We start from the raw sequence: 24,422 nt of genomic DNA, 5'->3' as shown, positions 1-24,422 counted from the left end.
ATGTATATATAATATAATAGGATTAATAATAATATAATTAAATATAATAGGGTTAATAATAATATAATCAATATATGAATGATCAGAAATTTTACAGATAAGTTTAATCAAGCAAAACAGCGTAGCCTACAATGCTCATGTCAACACTACATGTCAAGTACATGCATGGATCATGAGCACAACCATGGCCCAAGGTCGCCTTCTCAAGCTTTGGGAAGAAAATAATCAAGTAGACAATAAATGGAATCTATATTATAATTAATAAAATAATAAATCAAAATATTTAAGAACAATTATCAAAAGAAAGTTAATGAGCTTAAAGACTAATAATTATTAAATATATATAAAATGAATTTGATGGTAGTAAAATTAAATATAATCAGTATATAAATAAAGTAACAAATCAAATAGGTAATAATTAGTAAATGTAAATATAATCAATATATGAATACACCAAAAATGATCAGTATATAAGTTGCATAGATGGGGTTTAAAAAAGCAAAACATATCTCACAATGCTCACGTCCATACAGCATGTCAGGCACATGCATGGATCATGGGCACAACATAATCAAAGGTCGCATTCCTAAACTTTAGAACAATCAAATAGAGAAGGCTTCTTGTACATATATTCTAGCGTAGGAAACCTGTATATATTAGTTTAGGATCACGCATTTTGCCTTTAAATAAACCTTCCCTAATAACCAAGTTTGTCGAAAACAGACTTTGTAAAGTCTTGCTACAAATCTTGTTGATAAAAAAGCACCAAACTTGATGCAAATTTTATTATATTTAATAATGTCAGCAATTTGATGACAAATATACAGCAAAATTTGCTGACATAATCTAACGACAAATTAATAGCAAAGACCATGCAAAATTTGTAGAAAACTTGGCAATAAATTGTCTGCAAATTTTGTTGATAAAATTCACAACAAATTGTCAATAGAAACTGAGCAAAGTTTGTTGACATCACCCAACGGCAAATTGTGGACAAAAAACGAGTAAAGCTTGTTGATATATTTGACGACAAATTGACAGCAAAAACTGAGCAAACCTTGCAGACATAATGTGACAGCAAATTGTCTGCAAAAATCGAACAAACCTTATTGACATAATCTGATAACAAATTGATGGCAAAAACTGAATTTAAGTGTGTTACTTTATTTAAATTGATAATTTGGTATTTAAATGATCACTGATAATATCATGTTACAAAATTGCATCCCACTCTGCCATAAAGTATAATAAAATGTACTGCACTTTCTTTTTTTGAAATTAAATTAAAAGAACTACCCTAATAAAACCGTTACGTGACATCACTTTGAATCCACATTATTGACTTTTTCTTTTACTCAAAGAACAAATATGATTTTATTGACGAGACGGAGTCTATACATTTATGTCTGAAGCCAGCGACTGCTTACGTACGACTGACTGTGTTGAGCTTATAGAATAACATGGTTCACGCATTGGACACGCTTACACCTCATGACAATACATACTGAGTGATGCTTCAAACCAGCCTATAGAAATTGGCTTTTTTCAATTTAAATTTATATTTAAATTCTTAACACACATGATTTACATGGATTACGTGGGTGCAGGTTTTTCCACAAGTTATCCACGTGCAATGTTCTTTTTTCATCACTGCATCGAATTCTTTTTTCTCGAAATATCTATTAGATTTTTTGTGGATATATCTGTTAAGAAATATTTATAGGGAATTTACATAGATATTTCGAGGAACGCCGCGCTCGTCCACCAGTTAGTGCACGACGCCGTTAACAGGCGTAACTCTCTCGGGAGTAAGGTGTACCCGACACGCTATATAAAGATCCGCAACACGATTAAGACAAGCAATAATTAGCTTCCTTCCCGATGTGGAAGAGGACCGCCACATAATAATTTTACGATTTACTCACTTTAACCCATTACTTCCCAAGCGGACATTTTATAGTCGATTGGTTTTCGGCTCAGAAAAGTGATGAGATCACATCCCAGCAAACACACTTTCATAACTACGCTATAACAATTACATAATTCAGTGTAACAGAATATAACAAGTTATATATTGTAAGTGTAACTTGTAATATACTCATTCCTTGTAATTTCCCACTCAAGGAGGCAACAATGTTGCATAACAACTACATATTTAATTGTAACAGTTACGTATATGTAATAGTATTAATACATTAAAAACATAACTGTAATGAAATAAATATATAACATGTTCAAAAATATTTGAAAATTATGAGTAACATTTATATAACAATTATATAAATATCAAATTAGTAGCAGTAATATGTTATATATTAATTTTAGTACAGTTATGTTTTTAATGTACAATATTAATAAAATTATTATATAATTGTTACAATAATTGTACAGAAGAAAAATATGTACAAAAAGCAAATTTTTAATATACTTTTTATATATTTTGTAATGAAAATTTTACAGGAAAGTTGTGGACATTGTGCTTACATTATGCTTACATTCAGATTCTACAATAATAGATTTTGAAATTTTTTGAGTCGCTACAAATTTTTTTAAATGTGCGATATACATATACATATATAATAATCTTACTATAAGTTTCACTTTTTAAGCTCCGAAAATAATAGATTATTTTACGATTATTATAAATATCAATTAATTGATATGAATTTTTGAAGCTTGAAGTGTTTATAGTAAGATTATTATATAGACTATAGACAATAGGCCATTTTAATTTTACTTGGACATTTTATAATTTTCAGTTTTAGAGAAAATCAAACTTAAGTTTTGTTTGTTTTGTCTGTTCTGGGTTTACTCGAAGCGAACCTAAGCAGACCAATGCACTCTAATAGGTTGATTCCGATGACGCCAACCTATTAGAGTGCGTTGATCAGCTTGGGTTTGCTCCGAGTAGACTCAGAACAGACAAAACGAATACTTTAATTTTAACCATTATTGTTATTGCAAAATCTGCACAGCCCGGATAATCTTATTTATACGCCTCAATATGCGTACAAAAACATACATAAAGTTTATGAAACAAAAACAATAATTAAAAATATTTATGGAACAAAAATATTTAATTCAATTAAACTTGGATAAAAATGCTCGCTTTAAATCAAATTTAAAAAAAGAGGCTTCGTGGACCGATAACTTATATATTTTTTTTAAAAAAATATGTAACACATAAACTTATAACTATATAAATCAAAGCTGTTTAAGCAAATTAAAATCTATAGATCTTTCCTCTTTTCTTCTCGCGCTGCTCGTTGTTTAGCAAACCTAAACCATTCCGCAGAGGTTACATCAAATTCAGCTTCAGTTAAACCTGAATGTACAGAACATATGACATCTGCAAAATAAATTAAAATTTAATTAACAATATTAATGTCTGTGCATGTTTATGAAAGCGGAATCATTTTAACTTTAGTTCGTCGCCTTCGGTTCAGTGGACTGTTCAACATTTTTCGATTTTCTACTTTTTATGTCATAAATTTCTAGTTTTCTTATAAGTTCAGTTTAAACCCAAATAACTTTCATAGTCTAATATTATCATAAACATATTATTTAGACTCTGTTTACAATTTCTACATTACAAGATTACAAATATTAATTAAAATAAAAATGACAATGCGACAAAGTCGAGCGGTCTCAGTGGACCAGAGAGTGACAAATTAAGAACTTGAAAATAAGTGTAATTAACTAAAGTTAAATAATTAATAGCTAATAATAAAAAAGTATATTTGTAATTTAAAAATACAGAATTTAAGAATTGTTATAATAAATAAGTACTTACCACGTATAATCTTAATAAATGTTAAGTTGCATATTTTATAATTTGATCGAATGCCTCTCCAGGAACAATTTACAGCGCACATATTAGTAATTGTTCGTTCTAAAGCACGATGAATATTAATTCGTGGAGTGTTGCCTCCAACTTTTAAGAGTAATTTTTTCTAAAATTAAGAATAAGTTTATAAAAATAGCGTACTATAAAGACAACACACTATTTATTTATATGAGCTCTACTAAATTCAGAAAAGAATATAAGAATAGTTCTACATAAAGAATAAAAAAGTTCTATATAAAAAAATGAATATATGAATTGTTTAATTTATAGACCTAGTTTACATCGTGCATTTGATACGCGTATCAAACAATCGGTGTAAACAAAGCCAGTGAATCAAATTTCTATATAGATTTGAAAATTGCAAGTGAAAAATGACTTACAAACTGCGATGCAGCAACTTCATTTGATAGAATTAAATCTTCAAATTCTTTTATGGATTCCACTGTTTTAATTGGCAATAATGGGATTATCATTGCCATATCGTTTTCTACAGGTTCTGTATTATGCTGACGGAATTCTAATTTATCTAATCTTTTTGATATAGCTTTTAGTTCAAAATTGGTGGTAACATTTGCTCGTCTGATTTTGTCTAAGCTTACTGCAATTAAAAAGAAACATACAGTACGTACACATTTTCAATTTATGTAAAATTATGCAACCATTATGCATAGTTAACATTGCTAAATATTTAATTCATTTTTGTAACACATAAAATATGATTAGAGAAAAAGGAGGTAATATGGAACCCGCCTATTTGCTCACTTTGCGATAATCTTTAAGCAGCTTTTTTGTAAGTGGAGAATCATGAATTAAACGTTACCAATAGAGTAAAAAATCTAAGCACACCAAGAATAAAAATATTGAGCTTATAATTTACAAGAAATTATTAAAAAACTAAGTGGAGTTCCATATTACCCCTTTTTCCTCTAAAAACATAAACTATACATATAAAATAAATATAATAATTTATCATAATTTACTTTCTATCCGTTCGAGAGTATTACTAACATCTTTTATTGATGGAATCTCTAAAATAGGTATACTTTCAAGATCCAGAGTAACAGATGGTGACGACTTATCAGAACCTACAGTTTCCTTAACTGTTCTTTCTTTAGCACTACATTTGTTGATTTCTGTAGATTACAATCGCTTATTTTAATATATTTATATATTTATGCAAATCAAATTGTATGGTATAAACATACTTGAACATGATGGTAAAGGTTCAATTTCAAAATTTTTAGAAGTAGAAGAATGTAGATTTTTTTCGGTGCTGCAGGTAATAGATTGGCGTAAGTTTTCTATTTTTTCAGGATCATATATCGGCATAGGATTTAAAGTAGGACGATTAATACCTATAAGTAAATTACAAAAAGCATTTCAAATATTCAGCATATTATATAGAGTGTCCCATTTTAATTGTTCACCTTGATTAATACTGCAGAAAGTGATTGGATGAAAAAATGTTTCAGGCAAAAGTTGTAGGGTTTGAAAAAAGATTAATTTAAAAAAACTCAATTTTTTAAAATTGTCATCGCCATTTTTTTCAATAAAATTATAATTTTTTTACATAATATAACTCCTCTGACATGCATGAAAGTATTAAGGTAGAAATATCAAAAAATTAATAGTTTACGAGTTTATTTTATATTTTATGTCGAAAAATGCTAGAATAAAGAATAAAATATCTCGTAAACTATTAATTTTTCGACATTTCTACCTTAATACTTTTATGCAGAATAATTCGAGAAATCATATTATGTAAAAAAATTATGATTCCTTAAAGAAATGGCGATGACCTTCCAATAACCTTAAAAAATTGAGTTTTTTAAAAATTAATTTTATCATTATTTGTCCCTCTTCAAACCCTAAAACGTTTTTTCATTCGATCACTTTCTGCGATGTTAATCGAGGAACACAATTAAAATGAGACCCGTATATACACTTAAAATTCAAAGTAATTATATAGAACTTACTCTGTTTCAAGTGTTTAGTTAATTTCCTTTTTTTATCATTACTATACATGTCATTTTCTTTATTATTCCCTTCTTCAACATCCAAATCGTCGTCAGCGTTTTCCTCATGTCAATTCTCTGTCTCGTCAAAAATATGTTTATTCTTCTTCCTTTGTCCTCGGCCAAATTTTTCATCGTCAGTCGTAACATAGTGAGAATCTGCAGCTGACCTTCGTGCAGATGTAAGTGACGCTACCCAAATAATAATTATAATAATAACATTTGCAACAACAGTATAGTACTCATAATAAAATGTTAGGTTAATAATTAGAAGGTATAACAGGTGAAAAACGAGATCTTAAGGTCCAATTTTTGTTGAGATTAATCTGATTATACTATCTTGTGACATTTTTCAAAGAACTTTCATAATTCTTATCTGTTTTCATCAAGAACATTCATTGCAAATAAAGCTGAAAAATGTACCGTGTGAAAAAACGATCATAATTCATGTGCTTGCGGAGGAGAACAATAAGTAGACACTATAAGGTTGCATTCCGATATTCGTTAAATTATGTACTAATTTTTCTAATAGCTTCCTAAAATATCTGATGTCTTTTGAAACTTAAAATTGTTTTATTATTGAAATTACTTCGGATGAATTAATTTTCATCTGATACCCTTTAATTAATATGTAATATAAATAATATGCATTTAACGTTACAAAAAAATAATCAAAATAATAAAAATATTAGAATAACAAAAATATTTTTATACAATTATTATACAATAACTTACAACAATATTTAATCACCGCAATGTCAAACATTGACCATGATTTTATATCCGGTTCAGTTCGATTTTCAATCAGCGAACTAATATTTTTAGTATTAGGCCACCAACAAATAAAGTTATTAGTTTTGTCATCTTGGTCAATCCAATTTGTTGGAACCTCTGAGAAGGTTTCATCACTTAAAAATTGTACAACTGCGTACAAATTTTTTTCTGACATTTTTTCTGAAAAAAATATTTATTATACAAATACACAGTATATAGCAATGACTTATTGTTAGCACAATATAGAATTTGTATAAATGTCCTCACATAAAATGAACTTTTGATAATACAAATTTACAACTGTTTTATGGAGTTAGAAGTAAACTTTAAAAATTCAGAGTAATTCAAAGGAAAATACTATGAAATAATTAATAATACAACTTTTTTAAACTATCTTCATCAAAAAAGAAATAATTAATATTATGAAACTTGATAGATTATTTTATAAGAAATAGAAATTAAAGAAATATAGAAACAAAAACAAGTACTTATAATCCCATTAATAATGTAAGCTACAAATATCCATAACATTCACTCAACTTTTGAAACCTCAGTAAAACGTACACATCAATCAAACACAAAATCAGTAATCTTAAAAAAATCTGCAATATTGTCAGATCATTCTTTAAAAAGCATACTAAAATATTGTCTGTAATTTGGTAATTAAACCCGTTAGAAAAAACAAAATCATCGGAAGATAACAAAAATCAAAGTAATACTAATAATTATGTGCGTGCATGCAAAAGCGGAATAATAACAAATGTGTCTTGCAACTCGAGATGCTTTAGTTTCAAACATTTTGTTTTTATATGTATTGCCGGCAATTTTTCAATGATAAAGGGACTTGTTTCCGTAAAAGTTTGTATACCCAATAGTTCCTTAGAATCACATGGAGTGTTAAAAAATGGTTTCGTAAGTAAAATTCGCTTTACACTTATGTATGGAACATCATTTATACTATCCAAAATTATTTCTAAAACAAAAACTAATGAATTATCATTCAGTAAACAACAATTTTCTTTTTTCTTTGTAAAAATAGTAAAGCCATTAAATTCTAAATGAGCGATATCATTACTGCCTTGAACTGCTTTTTTAAAATGAATAATAGGATATGACTTTAAAAAACATTTTTCAGGTGGAAGTCGGTTTAATTCAAAAATTCGATTGGAATATTCCTCTAATGGTTTGCCACAATTTTTTATCCGCTTTTTAATTTTTTGCATATAATTTTCAAATTTAAAGCAACTAAAGGCGTCTAAACATCCAAGAGTTTTTACATCATTTGCAAGATGTTCTAAGTTATGCACATTGTGTGAAAGATACTCGAATCCAAACATATTTCCGTATTGTGAAATAAACCAGGTTATTAAAGAATGTGCGAAATCGTTAAGAACTAAACATCTTTCAGGATCTGCAAGTATACGAATAGCTATACTTAGTGATAAGAAATGATTATAATAATCTTCAGACAAAAATGGCTTTAACAAAACTAAACCTAAATAAAGCATAAAAAGGCAAACTTCCGTAGCTTTCCAACTGTCAACATATAATAAGCTTCTTGGAATTCTTGCAAATTCTTTAATTATAAATTTCCTTGTGTCAAGTAGATGTTTGTCAATTGAATCAATTGTAGCACTAGATAATCTTACACCTTTCTTACCTCTGATATAAAATTGTAATAAACGTCTCGAACCTAAGCAAAAAAGATGCATGTAATCTAGAGGAATTTGTGAAATCATATCTATAGGAAGATTTTCTAGAATTGAATTACCTACATGATGCTCCTCTTGACTACGATTACGAAATGATTCGTTTGTTCTTAAAGTAGAATTAATTTCTGGAAACACAATTCGATTACATATAAAATCACCTTCTTGTAAGCATTTCGAACATGAAGAATAACCTGTGTGACCTTTTGTACAGGTAATCATTGATTTTGCGGGAGCATCGCATAATATTGCATTCAATACAACTTTACAATGGAAATATTTATTATCTGATAACACACCTTCTTGCAAAACAATTTGTGCTTCATTAACGAAAAAACGAAGAAAATCATTCACGTTATTCGGTTTTGACATTCCGTGAAACATACCAACAGCAAAAGGCTCCGTATAAAGATCTTTAATTTCAATTGATGCAAGAATAGGCCAAAATTGGCTACTTGAACTTTTACTCAATGGTAAACCATCGATATTAATATTTATTTTTACTTCACGAGGCATGGTTCTACAATATTTTGATATTGAACGATTTATTCCCGAAGCCAATCCAAAATGAACGTATCTTCCACCACTAACAGAAGATATATTTTGGGAAGTATTACGTGGTGTTTTCATTAAAGTTCTACACGTTTGAGGTAAATTATCATGACCATGTTTCCGCAGAATTAAAAGAAGTTTGTCTACAGTGCCTTGAGGAATACAACATTCTGAAATTAAGATTTGCAAATCTTCTTGTAAACTAAAATTTTGTTCATTTTGTACCGAAATTTTATTATCAAAATCGCTTAATTCGTTAGAAAAATTAGATAATGAAGAATTATCTTCATTTGATTCAATTGAAATGTCAAAACTGTTAGATATCGAAGAATCATAATTATCCATTGATAAAATTGGAATATTATTGGATGAATCCAAAGTGTTATTACTGAAAGGGATATTGGAATAAGTTTTACTTGGAAATGTTGTAACCTCTGAATTAGAGTCATTACAGATCATTTCTACGTTAGAATTAGTTTCAATACATTTTTTAGGAACATTTGATGTAGTCGCTACTTTATCTAATTGAGAAATATGATGAGAAATTAATTGGTTTTTACGTCTTTTTGATAAATGGTGGTATGTTTTCGGCATATTGGAAATTGAATGTTGATTATTAAAATTAGAATAATAAATTAAACAATTAAGCTTTACTAATTAGCAAGATGATAACTAAGTATTACAATAAGTTACCAAAGTATTAGTACTTAAAAAGTAGTTTAGATAGAAAGAATTAATATAAGAATATTTATAAATAAGCAAATACTATACATAACAAATAAATATGCATAGATATTTAAAAATGCCTCATAAATAAATACTACTTTCAATACTAACAGTAAAAAATATATATAGCAATATATATATGCAAATATCAATAATTAAATAAAACAAATAATAATTTTGTATACATACAAATAATTTATTTTAAACAAAGAAGTGAACAGATTATGTGCCAACAAGAACATCAAGAATGAAATAAAATGAGATATAAATACAAACTAACTTAAAATAAGCAACTTTAAAAAGTTATTAGTACATCTGACAATGAATTAGTATAACACTACATAATGTCCGATAAATGAAACATTATTCACTGGTTAAATATTAATGTTATAATAACAAAAATCATATGCAAATATTGACAATTATTAAATTAATTAAATAATAATATATATGCAAATCAAGTAATTTTAAGCGTGTGAATGAACTGACAATGTACTGCAGAAGATATACCAATTAAATGCAACAAATAATAATAAGTATAAAATATAGCGTATGAAAATGCAAATAAACTGACAATGTGTTATTGGGTAATTGAGAATTTGCTTACAAAGCGAAAACGTTCAAACTCTAATATTAATTGAGAGAGAAAGAGAAAGAGAGAGAGAGAGAGAAAGAGAGAGAGAGAGAGAGAGAGAGAGAGAGAGAGAGAATATAATTATACTAAAATTCCATTAAATTAAATATATAAAATCAACTAGTTAATAAAGAAAGGACTACGTACAAAACTTTAATAATTAAATTAAACGAGTTACAATTAACGTTATTGAAAAATTTATTTTATACAAATAAATAAAACTTGCGAAAAATTAGCTCTCATAAGCTATCATAACCTTATTAAATTTTAAACAGTATTGTGATGTTTCCAATTGATAAATAATATTATTTATACTTCCTGGTTTTCTGAACTTTGTGATTCGATGAAGATCCAAAACCCATACAGCACTTCACAGTCCACAATAATTGTGTACTTACGATCCAATAATGGAACAGTGGGCAAGAAAAAAGCTCGTGGCTCGAGACAAGAATTGGTTTTTTGCGCGCCAACGACTCTTCCAGAATTCTCACGCGGGACCCTCTGCTCCGCCTGCTCGTCCGCCTGTCTCTTCGTTTATGCGTTGTTCCTTCCCACGTGTTTCCTGCTTCCACGCAATTTACGCCGCTGCGCCGTAAACCACCAGACACGACTTCGCCGTACGAGTTTTCACGATCCGCGTGTATGTACCGTATACCGTGCCGTGGCCAAAGAATTATAGCGGCGATCAATATGGCGATCGATTATCATTTCCCCTTCGTAACTCTTGCGCACAGAAAGACGCGTAAAGGTGCCTTTTCACGCTGACGCTTAACGCTCATTTTCAGCGTCAAAAGACATCACGTGACTAAAAATGACAAATGGATATCTTTATTTTTAGTCACGTGATGTCTTTTGACGCTGAAAATGAGCGTCAAACGTCAGCGTGAAAAGGCACCTTTACGCGTCTTCCCGTGTGCAAGAGCTATAAAGGGGAAATGATTGGTCAATCCCTCTCCATATTTCCATTCCATTTCTATTCCGTTCCGTTAATTCTTCTCCATCAGGGGCTCGATTCTTTAATTTATTCGCAGAGAAACGTATGCGCAAATATCCGTTCTAACAGAAAAGTTGCAAGTTTATTGGTTAAAAGCCATACGATAGCTAATAAATTTCCAATTTTTATGTAAAAATAGAATTTGCGAATACGTTTCTCTTGCGAATAAATTCAAGAATCGGGCCCCAGGATGCACCCTAAACGCTTGCCGCGCGGCGCTGAAGGAGATACAGACATGGGCCGCGTCTCGAGCGCCAAATTAAAATTTCCAAAAATCGGTAAACACCAAAACAGCGGTTGTGAAAATTCTCAGGTTTGCTACAGGTGCCATTTTCCATTTAATTATATTAATTTCAAAGTTGAAAACGAAGTACCAGAAAACGAAAATATCCCTCATTTCGATTCTTCGGATAGGATATAGGGCTTAATATTTTTCCCCAATTTCCTCTCACTTCGCTTTTACGAAAAATCATGTGGGATGGGAGGTCATAATCCTGTGTGTGTGTGTGTGTATTAAGCCTTATATTTTATTTGAAGAATTGAAACGAGGGATATTTTTGTTTTCCGAAATTAAGAAATATAATTATAATTAATGTACACATCAATTAATATTCCAGTAGAGATTCTGTATGTAACAATTATATTACTATTAATTAGGTAAGAGATATATCTCTTCTAACATTTTATAAATTAATATATGTTGCAACAATTATATATATATATATGTTACATGTTACATGTTATTTGCTATTTGCTGGATATAATATTAATAATTTTGCGTTATATAAATATTGCATTACGTGAGTATAACATGCATTATGTAACAAGAGTAAACAAATAGTACATAACAGTTATATAATAAAAATATAACAGATGTTATAATACATTAATGCTTCAATGTTATATAACTGTTAAAATATGTGTTTGCTGGGATGAAAACTTAAAACAAAATATGCTCTTCTACGTAAAAAGAGTTGCTCTTTTAGATTCCGGGATCAAAATTTTAAAATTTTTTATTGGAAATTAAATATGGCGGCTCAAAGTTGATATAAATTTTTTCATCGACTATTGATTTTTTATAGTAGAAAACTTTGAAAAATTTTGTCCATGACTGTTGTAAACGATTGAAGTGACGAAGTTTGCCTCTTTAAAGTATAAACTATGATTATATGATTATTAATTGATTTTTTTAAGTAGTTCAAGTAGTTCAAGATGGTGGATGCAGTATAGCGTCCAAATACATGGAAATCATATTTTATTACGATATATGTGTGTGAATAGCCATTTCTCACATTTTCGAGGTCGCTGAGTACAATCTTTAGTCAATTACTCATTTTTCAAAATGGCGGATACAATATGTCATAAAAATCATACTTTATTAAAAACTATGCCTCCGAGTACTTATTTTATGTATTTGTGAGATCGCTGAGAACAAATTTTGGGTCTGTTTTTTATTTTCCAAAATAGCGGATACAATATGGCGTCAGAATACACAAAAATCATATTTTACTGTGAACTATGTGCGTGGGTACTAATTGTATATGTTTTTGAGGTCGCTGAATACGAATCTTGAGTTTGATTTATATCTTTCGAAAGGCGGATGTAATATGATACACATAGTTCGCAACAAAATCTAATTTTCGTGTATTCTGACGCCATATTGTATCTGCCATTTTTTAAAATGACTAATTGACCAAAGATTCGTACTCAGCGACCTCGAAAATGTGAGAAATGACTATTCACACACATATATCGCAATAAAATATGATTTCCATGTATTTGGACACCATACTGCATCCACCATCTTGAACTACTTGAACTACTTAAAAAAATCAATTAATAATCATAGTTTATATTTTAAAGAGGCAAACTCCGTCACTTTAATCGTTTACAACAGTCATGGACAAAATTTTTCGAAGTTTTCTACTATAAAAAGTCAATAGTCAATGAAAAAATTTATATCAACTTTGAGCCGCCATATTTAATTTCCAATAAAAAATTTTGAAATTTTGACCCCGGAATCTGAAAGAGCAACTCTTTTTACGTAGAAGAGCATATTTTGTTTTAAGTTTTCATGTGATCTCATCACTTTTCTGAGCTGAAAACCAATCGACTATAAAATGTCCGCTTGGGAAGTAATGGGTTAATTGGGTGAACGATTCGCTACAAGAAAAGTGACCTTCACTCCAGTCAAATAAAGAGATCACTTATCGAGCGAAAAATTCATTCTTATAAGAAGTGAGATGTCACTCCATTTCGAGTGGCCGTATTTTCAACAAGATTGGCTCGGTTTATCTTGAAAAGAAATTGGCGATAAAAATAAATTCTTTTACGAAAAATATATTTTAATATAAACGCTATTGTTTCAAATAACACTGGAAGCATGCACAAAATTAGGAATTTAAATTTTCAAATCTCTATGCTATCTTGGAAAATACGTTACTTACTTTCAATCCAACAATAAAATATTTTTATACATATTTTTATCAGAAAACAAAAAATTTTTTCTTTCTTAAATTGCACATCTCTAATCACAGGAAAATTTTTTTAATAATCTATAATGTAATAAGAAATTTCAACTTTTTTATGTAATATTAAAGAAAATTCTGTTCACGGCGTTAATGCCTAGACATACTAACTGCGCTACTCCAGAATATCTTTTTCTTTGTATATGAAAGCATGTGAAGGGAGAAAGATATATTCTGAATTAATGCAATAGTATGGCATTAATGATGCTGTGTGTATAGATAGTATGAACTATAATGACTTGACCATACTACTGTATGGCGGTCTTACGCCACTCCAGTCAGCGCGTCTACGCTATTGCGCGCTCGTCACCTACGCTGCTGCGTCCATCGCTCACTGCTCACACCGCGCGCCGCCGCGTCTATCAACACGCGCTCGCTGGCCGAGTAGTGCACGGCGCAACCGACAGAGCGGCCGGGGTACTCCGGAGTAAGATGCAGCGGTCCAGCTATATAAGGATCACCCGCAGCGCTGATAAAACAATCTAATACTAGATTCAGCTTTTTTATCTACGGCGGGCCTCCACCACGGAGTGCGCCCGCCGAGTTGGTAACTTTAGGTCTCCTTACGGAGCGTGCTCATTGGCTAGAGGCCTCCTTACGGGAGTGTGCTCGTTAGCCCTCCTCGAGTGAGCTCGACAACTGGGCCTCCTATCAGAGTGCGCTCGACGGGCCTCAACGACAACATCCAATTACAACGAAGGAAGACATCTCGGCCACCACGGCCAGCAAAGCTGTCACGGACTTGGACCAATACGAGGACAGCACGACTCGACCTGGGGAGAACCTACTGGACAGGAAGCTCATAGCTTGGACCTTCCGCCTATTCAACGGAACTGGACTCCACACTTCCTACAGAGCTTGGTAAAGACGCCGAACAGGCCTAATACTGACGCCAGCGTCCAAACAAAGTCTCCAGGTGGTTCCGACATTTCCTGATTCAGCACTCCTTCCAATAAGCCTGCGACTCCACGTGCACCACGAAGGAAGTCCTGAGGCAACCACACCAGGACATAGGCAAAGCCGCAGAAGCTCTACGAAGAGTTCGCGGCCTCACCGTAACGCCAACCGGCCAACGAGGAAACCTGCCTGACAAACCACCCTTTTCAAGACGACCAAAAGAACTCCAAGCGGTGGAATATCTCGAAGTGGGAAGTGTCATACACATACACACACGTTACCCACATATTGCAATAATTCAGAATACATCTTTCTCTCTTCACATGCTTCCATATACAAAGAAAAAGATATTGTGGAGTAGTGCAGTTAGTATGGCTAGGCATTAATGACGCTATGTAGATTACAATCAATCTTTGTAATATAATCAGTAATATAATCAGTTTTTAAAATAAGTGAGTTTTATATTATTCGTCAAGCAGTTTACTTAAAAGATCAAGCAATTTATCCTGTCGTACTATCGTCTCTTCGTGCATCTTTTTTCGTAAAATTGTATTTTCTTCGAGCACTTTTTCCAATGTAGTGTGCCTTTTCCCTATAATTGCAAAATATAAACTGATATTGCAATAAACTGATATAATGAATACATAATAGTAAAAACCAATATTAAAGTTACATTCAATTGCCCATACATCACTAATTAATTAAAATTTAATTATAAAATTTTTTAATTGGCAAATTTAATAAAAAATTAAGTACTAATCACTGTGAATAACTGTCAATTGTAATGTGGTCAAGCAAGATGTTTCCAAAATTGTTTCTTACATAATTTCTCTCTCTCTCTCTCTCTCTCTCTTTCTCTCTCTCTCTCTCTCTCTCTCTCTCTCTCAATGATATATTAAAAAATAAATACACTAGCACAAAAAAACGAGACAAAAATTTTGATCGAATTTTTAGGCAATCTTCAAAGTAATGTAACTTCGCGAAAAGTCATCAAATTACATATATTTTTTTTTTAATTAAAGGATAAAGACTCTACTTTGAGAATTCCTAGGCGAAAGTTTGATTTGTTAAGTGTGAGCCTTTTTTATCGCATGAAAACCAAACATGTTTTTTTTTAATTGAAAAAGTAAAAGTTATCATTTTTTACAAGTTTTTCGTTAAAATCTTGCTAATATTAAACCAGATTCTTTAAGATCATTCTTTTCTAAGCAATTTCCCCCCAAAAAACATGTCGATACGATGTTTTTTGTTGATTGCACACGAGTTTGAAATTTGCATTGCATTTTAAGGTATTTTAGCAAATAAATATAGTATTTTTTTAATATCATGAATTTTGAGTATCATTATGATATTGCACATTGATTTTATTCGTGTTTAACTCAATCATACTGCCGTCATCAGAGTAACTCAATGTGCACGACGTGGAGGTTGACGGTTGGATTTTGCACATCATGTGGCTCTAAAATTCATCGGTGGAAATTTACACTTACTAATCTGAATATAACGGATAGCTGACGCGCCAATTTTACTGAAGTCAACAGAAGGTTCGCCATTTTAGCAGCCTGCTCAGATCACACATAAATATACACATACTCATACTAAAAAAATAAAAATTCTAATTTTACTTAAAAAATCAGCCCTTTTCATATAATGTGTAATATCCGATTGTCAACCTCCACGTGGTGCACATTGGGTCACTCTAATGACGGCAATATGATTGAGTTAAACAATAAAGTTAATGTGTAATAGCATATTAATACCGTTTCATGATATCCAAAAAATACTGTATTTATTCGTTGAAATATCTTAAAATGCAATGCATATTTCAAACTCGTGTATAATCAACAAAAAACATCGTATCAACATCCCAGATAGCCAAGCGAGATTAAGCATATCGGGCAAATTAATGCACTGCGTGTATGTTGTGAACTTGCTCACAATTTGCTGTCATTGTAATTTAACGTGGAACAAAGTTAACATCAGGAGAGCAAATAACCTTCATGAGTTTATAAAATTATAAGTGCATTCATTGAGGAATAATAAACTTGTCACATTGACAGCAATTGTGCATGCATGTTGACAACTTGCCGTCAGTTTGTTGAATTCTAATGTAGAATTTTATATGATGTCAGAACAACAGACAATTTGAGGAAACACCTTGGCTTTAGTTTGATAAAATTAATAGGGAATAAGTGACAGCAAAATAACAACACGTTGCCTTTATTTGGCTATCTGGGATGTTTTTTTAATTGCTTAAAAAAGAATAAACTTTAAGAATCTAAATTAACATTAGCAAGATTTTAACAAGAACCTTGTGAAAAATGATAATAAACTTTTACTTTTTTTAATTAAAAAAAACATGTTTGGTTTTCATGCGATACAAAACATATAATAATTGTATAATTTTTCACAAAGTTGCATCACTTTGAAGATTGTCTAAAAATTCGGTCAAAATTTTTGTCTTGTTTTTTTTGCGCCAATGTATATTACACATTCATACACACATGTGCATACACATACACACATATACACACAATACTTATTACGTTGGATAGGTAATCTAGTTTTTGTTGAAGAAGAATCAAAGACAAACCAATTCCGCAAATCTCTTTCGAAGAAGATTGTTATATTTTCAATATCAAAAATTGGTTTGCCCAATGTAGACATTGGAGATATCCATGGTTTTTAATTAAATATTTTATCCATAACCTAAAATATTAAAAATATATTTAATATATGCACTATTGTTTCAAATAATACTGGAAGCACAAAATTAGGAATTATGTTTATTTTCTAATGTTTATTTATTATTATAAATAAATAATTAAATAATAAAAATAATTAAATATACTTCATCTACTTACATTAAAATATCGCTATGTCCGAGGATGATTTTGCCACTCTTTGCATTATGATCCTTAATACTTTTATAAGTGTTTTTTAATCCAGCCATTTTGCTTTTGCATTGGATACCAGTAATCTTACCTGGTAATCTTTTTCAAGCAAAAAATAGGAAACTATGTTCCAAAACTTTTTGACTGACATTTTGCCAGATTGGTTTATTTTTGTGATCTTTATAAATTTCAAAAAACAATAAAATTGCTTCGTGAGGCCAACGAAAGCCATCTGTAAAATAAAATGTTTGTCCCTAACAGCACATGATATCCTACGTATCATCCCATTTTAATACTCAATGTACTGTGATCATCGTAGAATGTTGAGATCATCGCTATAATATATGTATATCTTTTACAGTATTATTCGATTTTCTTTCGCGCGCGTATAATCTCAGGTTGTACTCAACGTACGCAAATGATACGTACGCCTTTCTATTGCGCGCGTACATACTCAGGTTTTACTCAAAATACGGAAACGGTACGTATACTAATGACATCTGCATACGTCGAATCATTACTGTCCCTCTTAGTACGGAGTGGTACAAAGTACGGACCCGCATGTGCCCGCATGGTGATATATGTTAACAGAGAATTAATTATATTGAAGCGTGATTAATATAAAGGTAATTTTTCTTTATAATTTTCGTAAAATATTGGATAAAGTTAGCGAAACAATTATTACATAATATAAATTACGCGATATTTTTTAATATTTTGTACAACTTTGTAACGGTTCACCTTTCCCGATCGCCTCGGACAGGCTCGCCGGATTCCAGGATTCGGGAGAAGGGGGGAAACCAACTTGCGTAGACCGATATCAGATTAACAGTCCTTTATTACAATGCTTATTCTATCTTACATAGTCCTTAGGCTACCTTATGTGCTACTTATTCTATGCGGGTATATACAGTAATGTACAGCTTAACCTAATGTCGTCGGTCGGACGGGAGCGCGCTAGTGCGCAGCACCTTGAACGCGGTCGCGAACCGTGTTCGCCGGCAAGAACCGAGCGGGCAGGGCGGCCAACTAACCGGCCCCGTGGAGGATGCCAGGGATGGCCGAATGCCGGCAAGAACCGGGCAGCAGAACGGCCAGGTGGCCTGCTCCGTCGGCGGACATAAGGAGAGCCGAATGCCGGCAAGAACCGGGCGACAGAGCGGCCAGGTGGCCTGCTCCGTCGGCGGATACAAGGATGGCCGAATGCCGGCAAGAACCGGGCGGCAGAACGGCCAGGTGGCCTGCTCCGTCGGCGCGACAAGGATAGCCGAATGCCGGCAAGAACCGGGCGGCAGAGCGGCCAGGTGGCCTGCTCCGTCGGCGGACACGAGGATAGTCGAATGCCGGCGAGAACCGGGCGTCAGAGTGGTCCGGAGACCTACTCAGTCGACAGGACGGGACCAGGCCTGCCAGATTTCCAGATCTGGTACCACGTTTTGGCCGTGGAGGGGGTAACTTATACCACAAGAGGTTGAGAGTTGATACAGCCAGGTTTTAGATGTCCTTCAGCGCCCTCATGATATTAACGACGTGGACATGTACTACGTAACCAATGTTCACGTTAGGGCCAAGGAGTAACGCGTATCTGTATAATGTTGGTCCCGTTCCGTGCTATTGTGCACGAAATGTCCTTGCGATAACACAAAGTTATCATGCAAAATAATCTCGAAGATCCATGATCGGATGGATCCTTGCACGCTTTTATTATCACTTTGTTCAATTTTATTATTGTCTCGTTCGTTAACATAATTACGTTATAAGACCGGCATATTTTTAAAATAGAAATCAAATTTTTTATTTTTTTATACATTAAATGTATATATGTGTGTGTGTGTGTGTGTGTGTGTGTGTGTGTGTGTGTGCGTGTGCGTGCGTGTGTGTGTGCGCGCGCGCGTGTGTGTGCGTGTGTGTGTGCGCGCGCGTATATTAATATCACAATTACATTAATATATAATCTAAAACAAATTATTCATAAATAATTCTGTGATTTAATGCAAATAAAAAAGTGACAATTTTTTAAATTAACTCTTACTGATTGTTATTATTTTGTAAATAAAATGTTGTAAAATTGTATTCAGTCTAATAGTTATATTCTTGTTGTGCTCTCTATTAGAATTAGGAATATATACAGTATTAAAATAAAATAATATGTATATTGACGATTATTTAACAACACGTTGCAGAATGTCAATGATAACGATTCGTAAACGACTAAATGCACAATTTCCAAACATTTATTAAATAAAGAAATAAAGAAAAGAAAGAAAGTAAATGATAGAAATCTACTCTTGGCCAATGTGTACATCTTTTCCTCAAAAAATTAACTGTTAATTTATAAAGATTTACGATTTGTGCGAAAATAGAAGATTAAATTATGTTATATCTGTTTTAATTAATAAATTAATTAATTTTTTTACTCTTTACGGAATGGAACCAACATTCTACACATATGTGTTACTCCTTGATCCTAATGTGAATTGGTTACGTAGTACATGTCCACGTCGTTGATGTCATAAGGGCGCTAAAGGGCACTTAAAACATGACTGTGTCAGCTCTCAACTTTTTCTAGTATATGCTGGTACCAAATCTGGAAATCTGGCAGGCCTGGACGGGACTGGTGCTCGATCCCGATCGAGCTCGGCTTTTATACCCGTCGGGGCGATCCCCACGCGCTCCCAGCAGCGTGGTGGGATCGGTTCCCGACGGGGGATACTAGACTTTCGGGAGGGGCGTCCGTAGACGCCGAGTCCCGTGGTGGGGCGGATGGTCGGCCCGGGACTTAGTGACACATTGTCACAACTTCGTAAAATTTCTGATTAAGAGGTTATCCTTAGTCATAAAGCCGCATTTAGCAAAGGTATTATTCATGCTAAAAGATGTAAAACTATAATAATTAAAACGTTTTGCGTTTTGGATTCAAAATATTTGTTTGCTCTGATTCCTACATAAATTTTATGTTTAATTTCTGTTCTATTTCTGTCATTTTTTTTAGATCTGTTAAATGTAAAATTTTAATCTATCAAACATTTTTGATATTATATCCAATTTTCAGTTTTTAAATTGTTTATTAATCTTTTAAATTTCTATCATTTACTTAAGGAAGACAGCGGACAAATACTTTTGAGCGGTAATGTAGGATACATTAATAATATACACACATATGTATACACACATATGTATCCACGCATTAATGTATTTTGAATGTGTTGTAGGATCTGATTTTGAACGATATGTCATTCAAAAATTCCAGCACCTGGAAATGAAAATCAGTAACGTCGCAAAACGATTAAAACAAATCTTAGACAAGATATCTAATACGATACAGCCAGATAAAGAACAGGAAAAGATAAACATTTTTCAAGATCTACCTTTAAAAAATGAAAATGAATTACAAGCCATAGAAATAAAACTTGGCAATGATGCATTTTATGGAGGAGTCGTGGTTAGGTTTGGTCAATCAGAAGGCCCCCTTTTAACAATAATAAAACGTATCGGATATATTTGATCTCTCTAAGTACACTTGTTAATGCGTCAGTGTGTAATTGATCTTGAGGTAGCCGGAAGCTGGTTCGTTCTGGACTTGGTAGGAGTAGGCGCCGCTCGGAGTGGCTTCTAGGTGGTTATGACTTCCTCGGCAGCCTCAGCCTCGGAAGAAGGTCGTCTTAGTGGCGTCTGCCGTAAGCCTCACTCGGAAGATGGTTCCTTCTGGTTGTGTCTGCCGTCGGCCCCTCTCGGAAGATGGTTCGTACCGGTTGCGTCTGTCGTCAGCCTCTCTGCCTTCAAGGTAGTTAGCCTCAGTCGTGGAAGAATTAGGCGGGGTAGTTGACCCCGGTCGTGGAAGAATAAGGCTGCGCCTGATGGTGTCTCCCGGAGGAGTTCCTCGAAGTACCAGAGAGCTCGCCCGTGCCGAATGTCAGGAACACCGGAGCCCGTAGGTACTCTTTCCAAAAACTAGTTTAGTATAGGCCCTTGCGAGCTCGCTATACTGTGAAGCTTGGCTTAATCCCTCGACCTGAATGGTCTCCTTATGTAAACCCCATGTTATGTTTCTTCTTGTGAGTTTGAGGCGCCGCGCTTTCGCCTAGTGGCGGCCGCGCGCACTACTTGCGGTCGCTGGGGCCGCTGACCCGGCCGCGGACGCTGCGTGCGCGCGTCGCGCTGTGGCGTGCCGTCACACATTTTATCGGAATGAAATGGTAATGACTACTTTAATATTAAAAAGTTTCTGTTTAAAAGGACACAATAGTTTATGATTATAGTTCAAATCGTTGTCTACAATGGCAGCAGGGTAGCGTAAGTCGCCAGAGTGAGCTGGTTTTCCGGTGAAATAGGGTGTAGATTAAGGCCGTAAGCAAAGTAAAGAAATAGATCGTAGGAAATGAGATTCAACTATTTTGCTTACGGTCTTAGTCCATGCCCTATTACATTGGAAAACCAGCTTATTCTGATACCTTCCAATTTTAATCCACTACTCCTACTGCCATTGTAAACGACGCTTAAGAATTGCAAATCCTAAATTAATATCACTTGTTGAATTAGGGACGCCTAAATGACGCCTTTAAAAAAAATTTACTTAAACTTTCGATTGCTTATATTTGGAACATAGGTATAATAATTCCAAATTATTCTAAATCAAACAATTAGCGCGTTTAACAGGGCAAGATTATAAACATTCGTGTTTATCTTTAATGAGACAAATAATCTCAAATGAAGTTGCGGTGCTGTTCAGCTGGCATGGTGCAAAAAAAAGAGCAATTTTTCTCAATTAAACTTGTGCCAAGTAATTCAAAATAAGTAAAAAAGTTTTCCTTATTAATGTTCTAAAATACTAAGATTTTTTCCAATTTTGAAAGAAATGTTTGTAAATTTTGTATTTATTTATTTATTACTTATTTATTTATTAAATTTACAAAATATGTATACATTAATTACACAGGCACACAAAAAAAAGTGGTTGGTCCGGCGGACTAGACCAGTCAATCCTTATGTATTTCGACCCGCTGAATCCGAATCTAAGGTCAGAATTGCAAAGTTAGCTCGCATTTTCTAACCTCAAAAAAATTTTTTTTTTAAATATTGGTCCGGTGGGCCAGACTAGTCAATCCTTATGTATTTTGATTCGCTGAATCCGAATCCAATTCAGCAATTCTGATCTTGGATTTGGATTCAGCGGGTTAAAATACATAAGAATAAACTAGTCTGGTTTGTCGGACCAACATTAAAAAAAAAATTTTTTTTTGAGGTTAGGAAATGCGAGCTAACTTTGCAATTCTGACCTTGGATTCGGATTCAGCCGGTCAAAATACATAAGAATTGACTAGTCTGGCGTAGAGATACTATAACAGAGATTCGCCAATGCGTTAACGATTTCTAATTGGCTTCCGTCGCTTGGGGTATAACCGGAAGTATGAGAGAGAAAAATAGATATAACTGACAGAGAAAGCCTAGCCGACCTAACCTGTCACCTGTCAAAAGAAAACAGAGTGTCTACGTGTCTACCAAATAAAATATAAAATCAGAAAGAAACCTGAGGTTGCACATATTTTTCTTTGAGTCTAAATACAATGCTTAAATTATATTTATAATACATAATGTGTATATAAACATAATATGTATTTATATATAATAATATATAATTTCTTAATAATCAATTTATATTATTTAACCTTACATGGGAAAATTAATGAAATATGCCTAAACCTTTTTTTTAAATATATTGTGTTTTAATATTTATTTTGTTCACGATTATTAAATATCAATAACTACAAATAAAAATATATATATATTGTATTCTTGCATTTACAATCAAAATAAACCGCTATCGAAAATGTCATCCGATATCCGGTTTTACCCCAGACGGCACATTGGCGAATCTCTGTTATAGTATCTCTAGTCTGGCCCACCGGACCAATATTTAAAAAAAAATTTTTTTTGAGATTAGAAAATGCGAGCTAACTTTGCAATTCTGACCTTAGATTCGGATTCAGCGGGTCGAAATACATAAGGATTGACTAGTCTAGTCCGCCGGAACAACCTTTTTTTTTGTATGCCTGTGTTATTGATTTATATATGCAATAGTGACATATCAATATTTCTTAATAATCTTGTATTTATATGTGCATATAAATAAAATTAACTATTACACTTATTAATTAAAATTACATAATAATTATAAACTTGTGATGTAAAGATAATTCTATTATTAACTAAAAAATAATAAAGTAATATAAAAATTTATTTTTACAGGCGTGATAAGAAACGCACATACAAGTGTGAAAGACGACCAGATTTCACAGCCAATAAAAATTTGGTTGATACATGCCAGAGAAAAAATAGACCGAGACAGAGAAAAAAGAGAAAGAAATCGAAATAAAAAATCCGCAAATGAATCCGCCGAAGAACTTGATGAACAATAGCAAAGAATTTTTCGTAGTTTTTTTTAAAGTTGCGTTTTTATGCGTTTGCGTAAAAAAGAGGTGCCATCGTTTGAGAATGTTTCTTATAATTTTTTAAGTTCATGTTTTATTATAATACTTATTTTTGTTGTTTTTTTGTTTTTTAATTTTATTTTTGTTTGCGATATTTTTTTTGTACCGAGTGCGAATATTTTATTCGATCAGTTTATTTTTCTGTCGGTAGCGTTTTTCAATCAGTTGTACTTTAATTAAGTTAATACATATAATTATTCACATTACAATAAAAACAAATTTATAATGTAAAATTGTCAAATTAATGGACGTTCAAAATTAACAGAGCGGCTAGCCTGCTCGCCGAGTGGTTGAATATGTGATTAATTGGATCTATAAGAAAAAATCATATTTAATCGCTCGGCGAGTAGGCTAGCTGCTTTGT

The 24,422-nt window shown here is 32.5% G+C and overlaps 3 protein-coding genes across 3 annotated transcripts in view; 2 read left to right on the top strand and 1 right to left on the bottom strand.

Moving 5' to 3' along the window:
• The window catches only part of LOC118645412, a 392,632-nt gene that overhangs the window by 154,662 nt on the left and 213,548 nt on the right, over positions 1–24,422 (top strand). The window lies entirely within an intron of this gene.
• LOC118645413 lies at positions 2,417–6,010 on the bottom strand. The gene is made up of 6 exons (XM_036286383.1): positions 5,824–6,010; positions 5,053–5,202; positions 4,828–4,980; positions 4,228–4,445; positions 3,794–3,953; positions 2,417–3,349 (listed from the first exon to the last, which is right to left on the bottom strand). Exons 1-6 carry the CDS (start codon positions 5,870–5,872, stop codon positions 3,231–3,233), a joined length of 849 nt encoding a protein of 282 aa, XP_036142276.1. The 5' UTR covers positions 5,873–6,010; the 3' UTR covers positions 2,417–3,230.
• Positions 20,585–22,479, top strand: LOC118645214. Its single transcript, XM_036285861.1, has 3 exons — positions 20,585–21,069; positions 21,187–21,354; positions 22,205–22,479. The coding sequence occupies exons 1-3, from the start codon at positions 20,731–20,733 to the stop codon at positions 22,337–22,339; spliced, it is 642 nt and encodes a 213-aa protein (XP_036141754.1). The 5' UTR covers positions 20,585–20,730; the 3' UTR covers positions 22,340–22,479.

This window comes from Monomorium pharaonis, chromosome 4 (assembly GCF_013373865.1).
Source record: "Monomorium pharaonis isolate MP-MQ-018 chromosome 4, ASM1337386v2, whole genome shotgun sequence".
NCBI lineage: Eukaryota > Metazoa > Arthropoda > Insecta > Hymenoptera > Formicidae > Monomorium > Monomorium pharaonis.
This window is presented reverse-complemented; position numbering and strand designations above follow the sequence as displayed.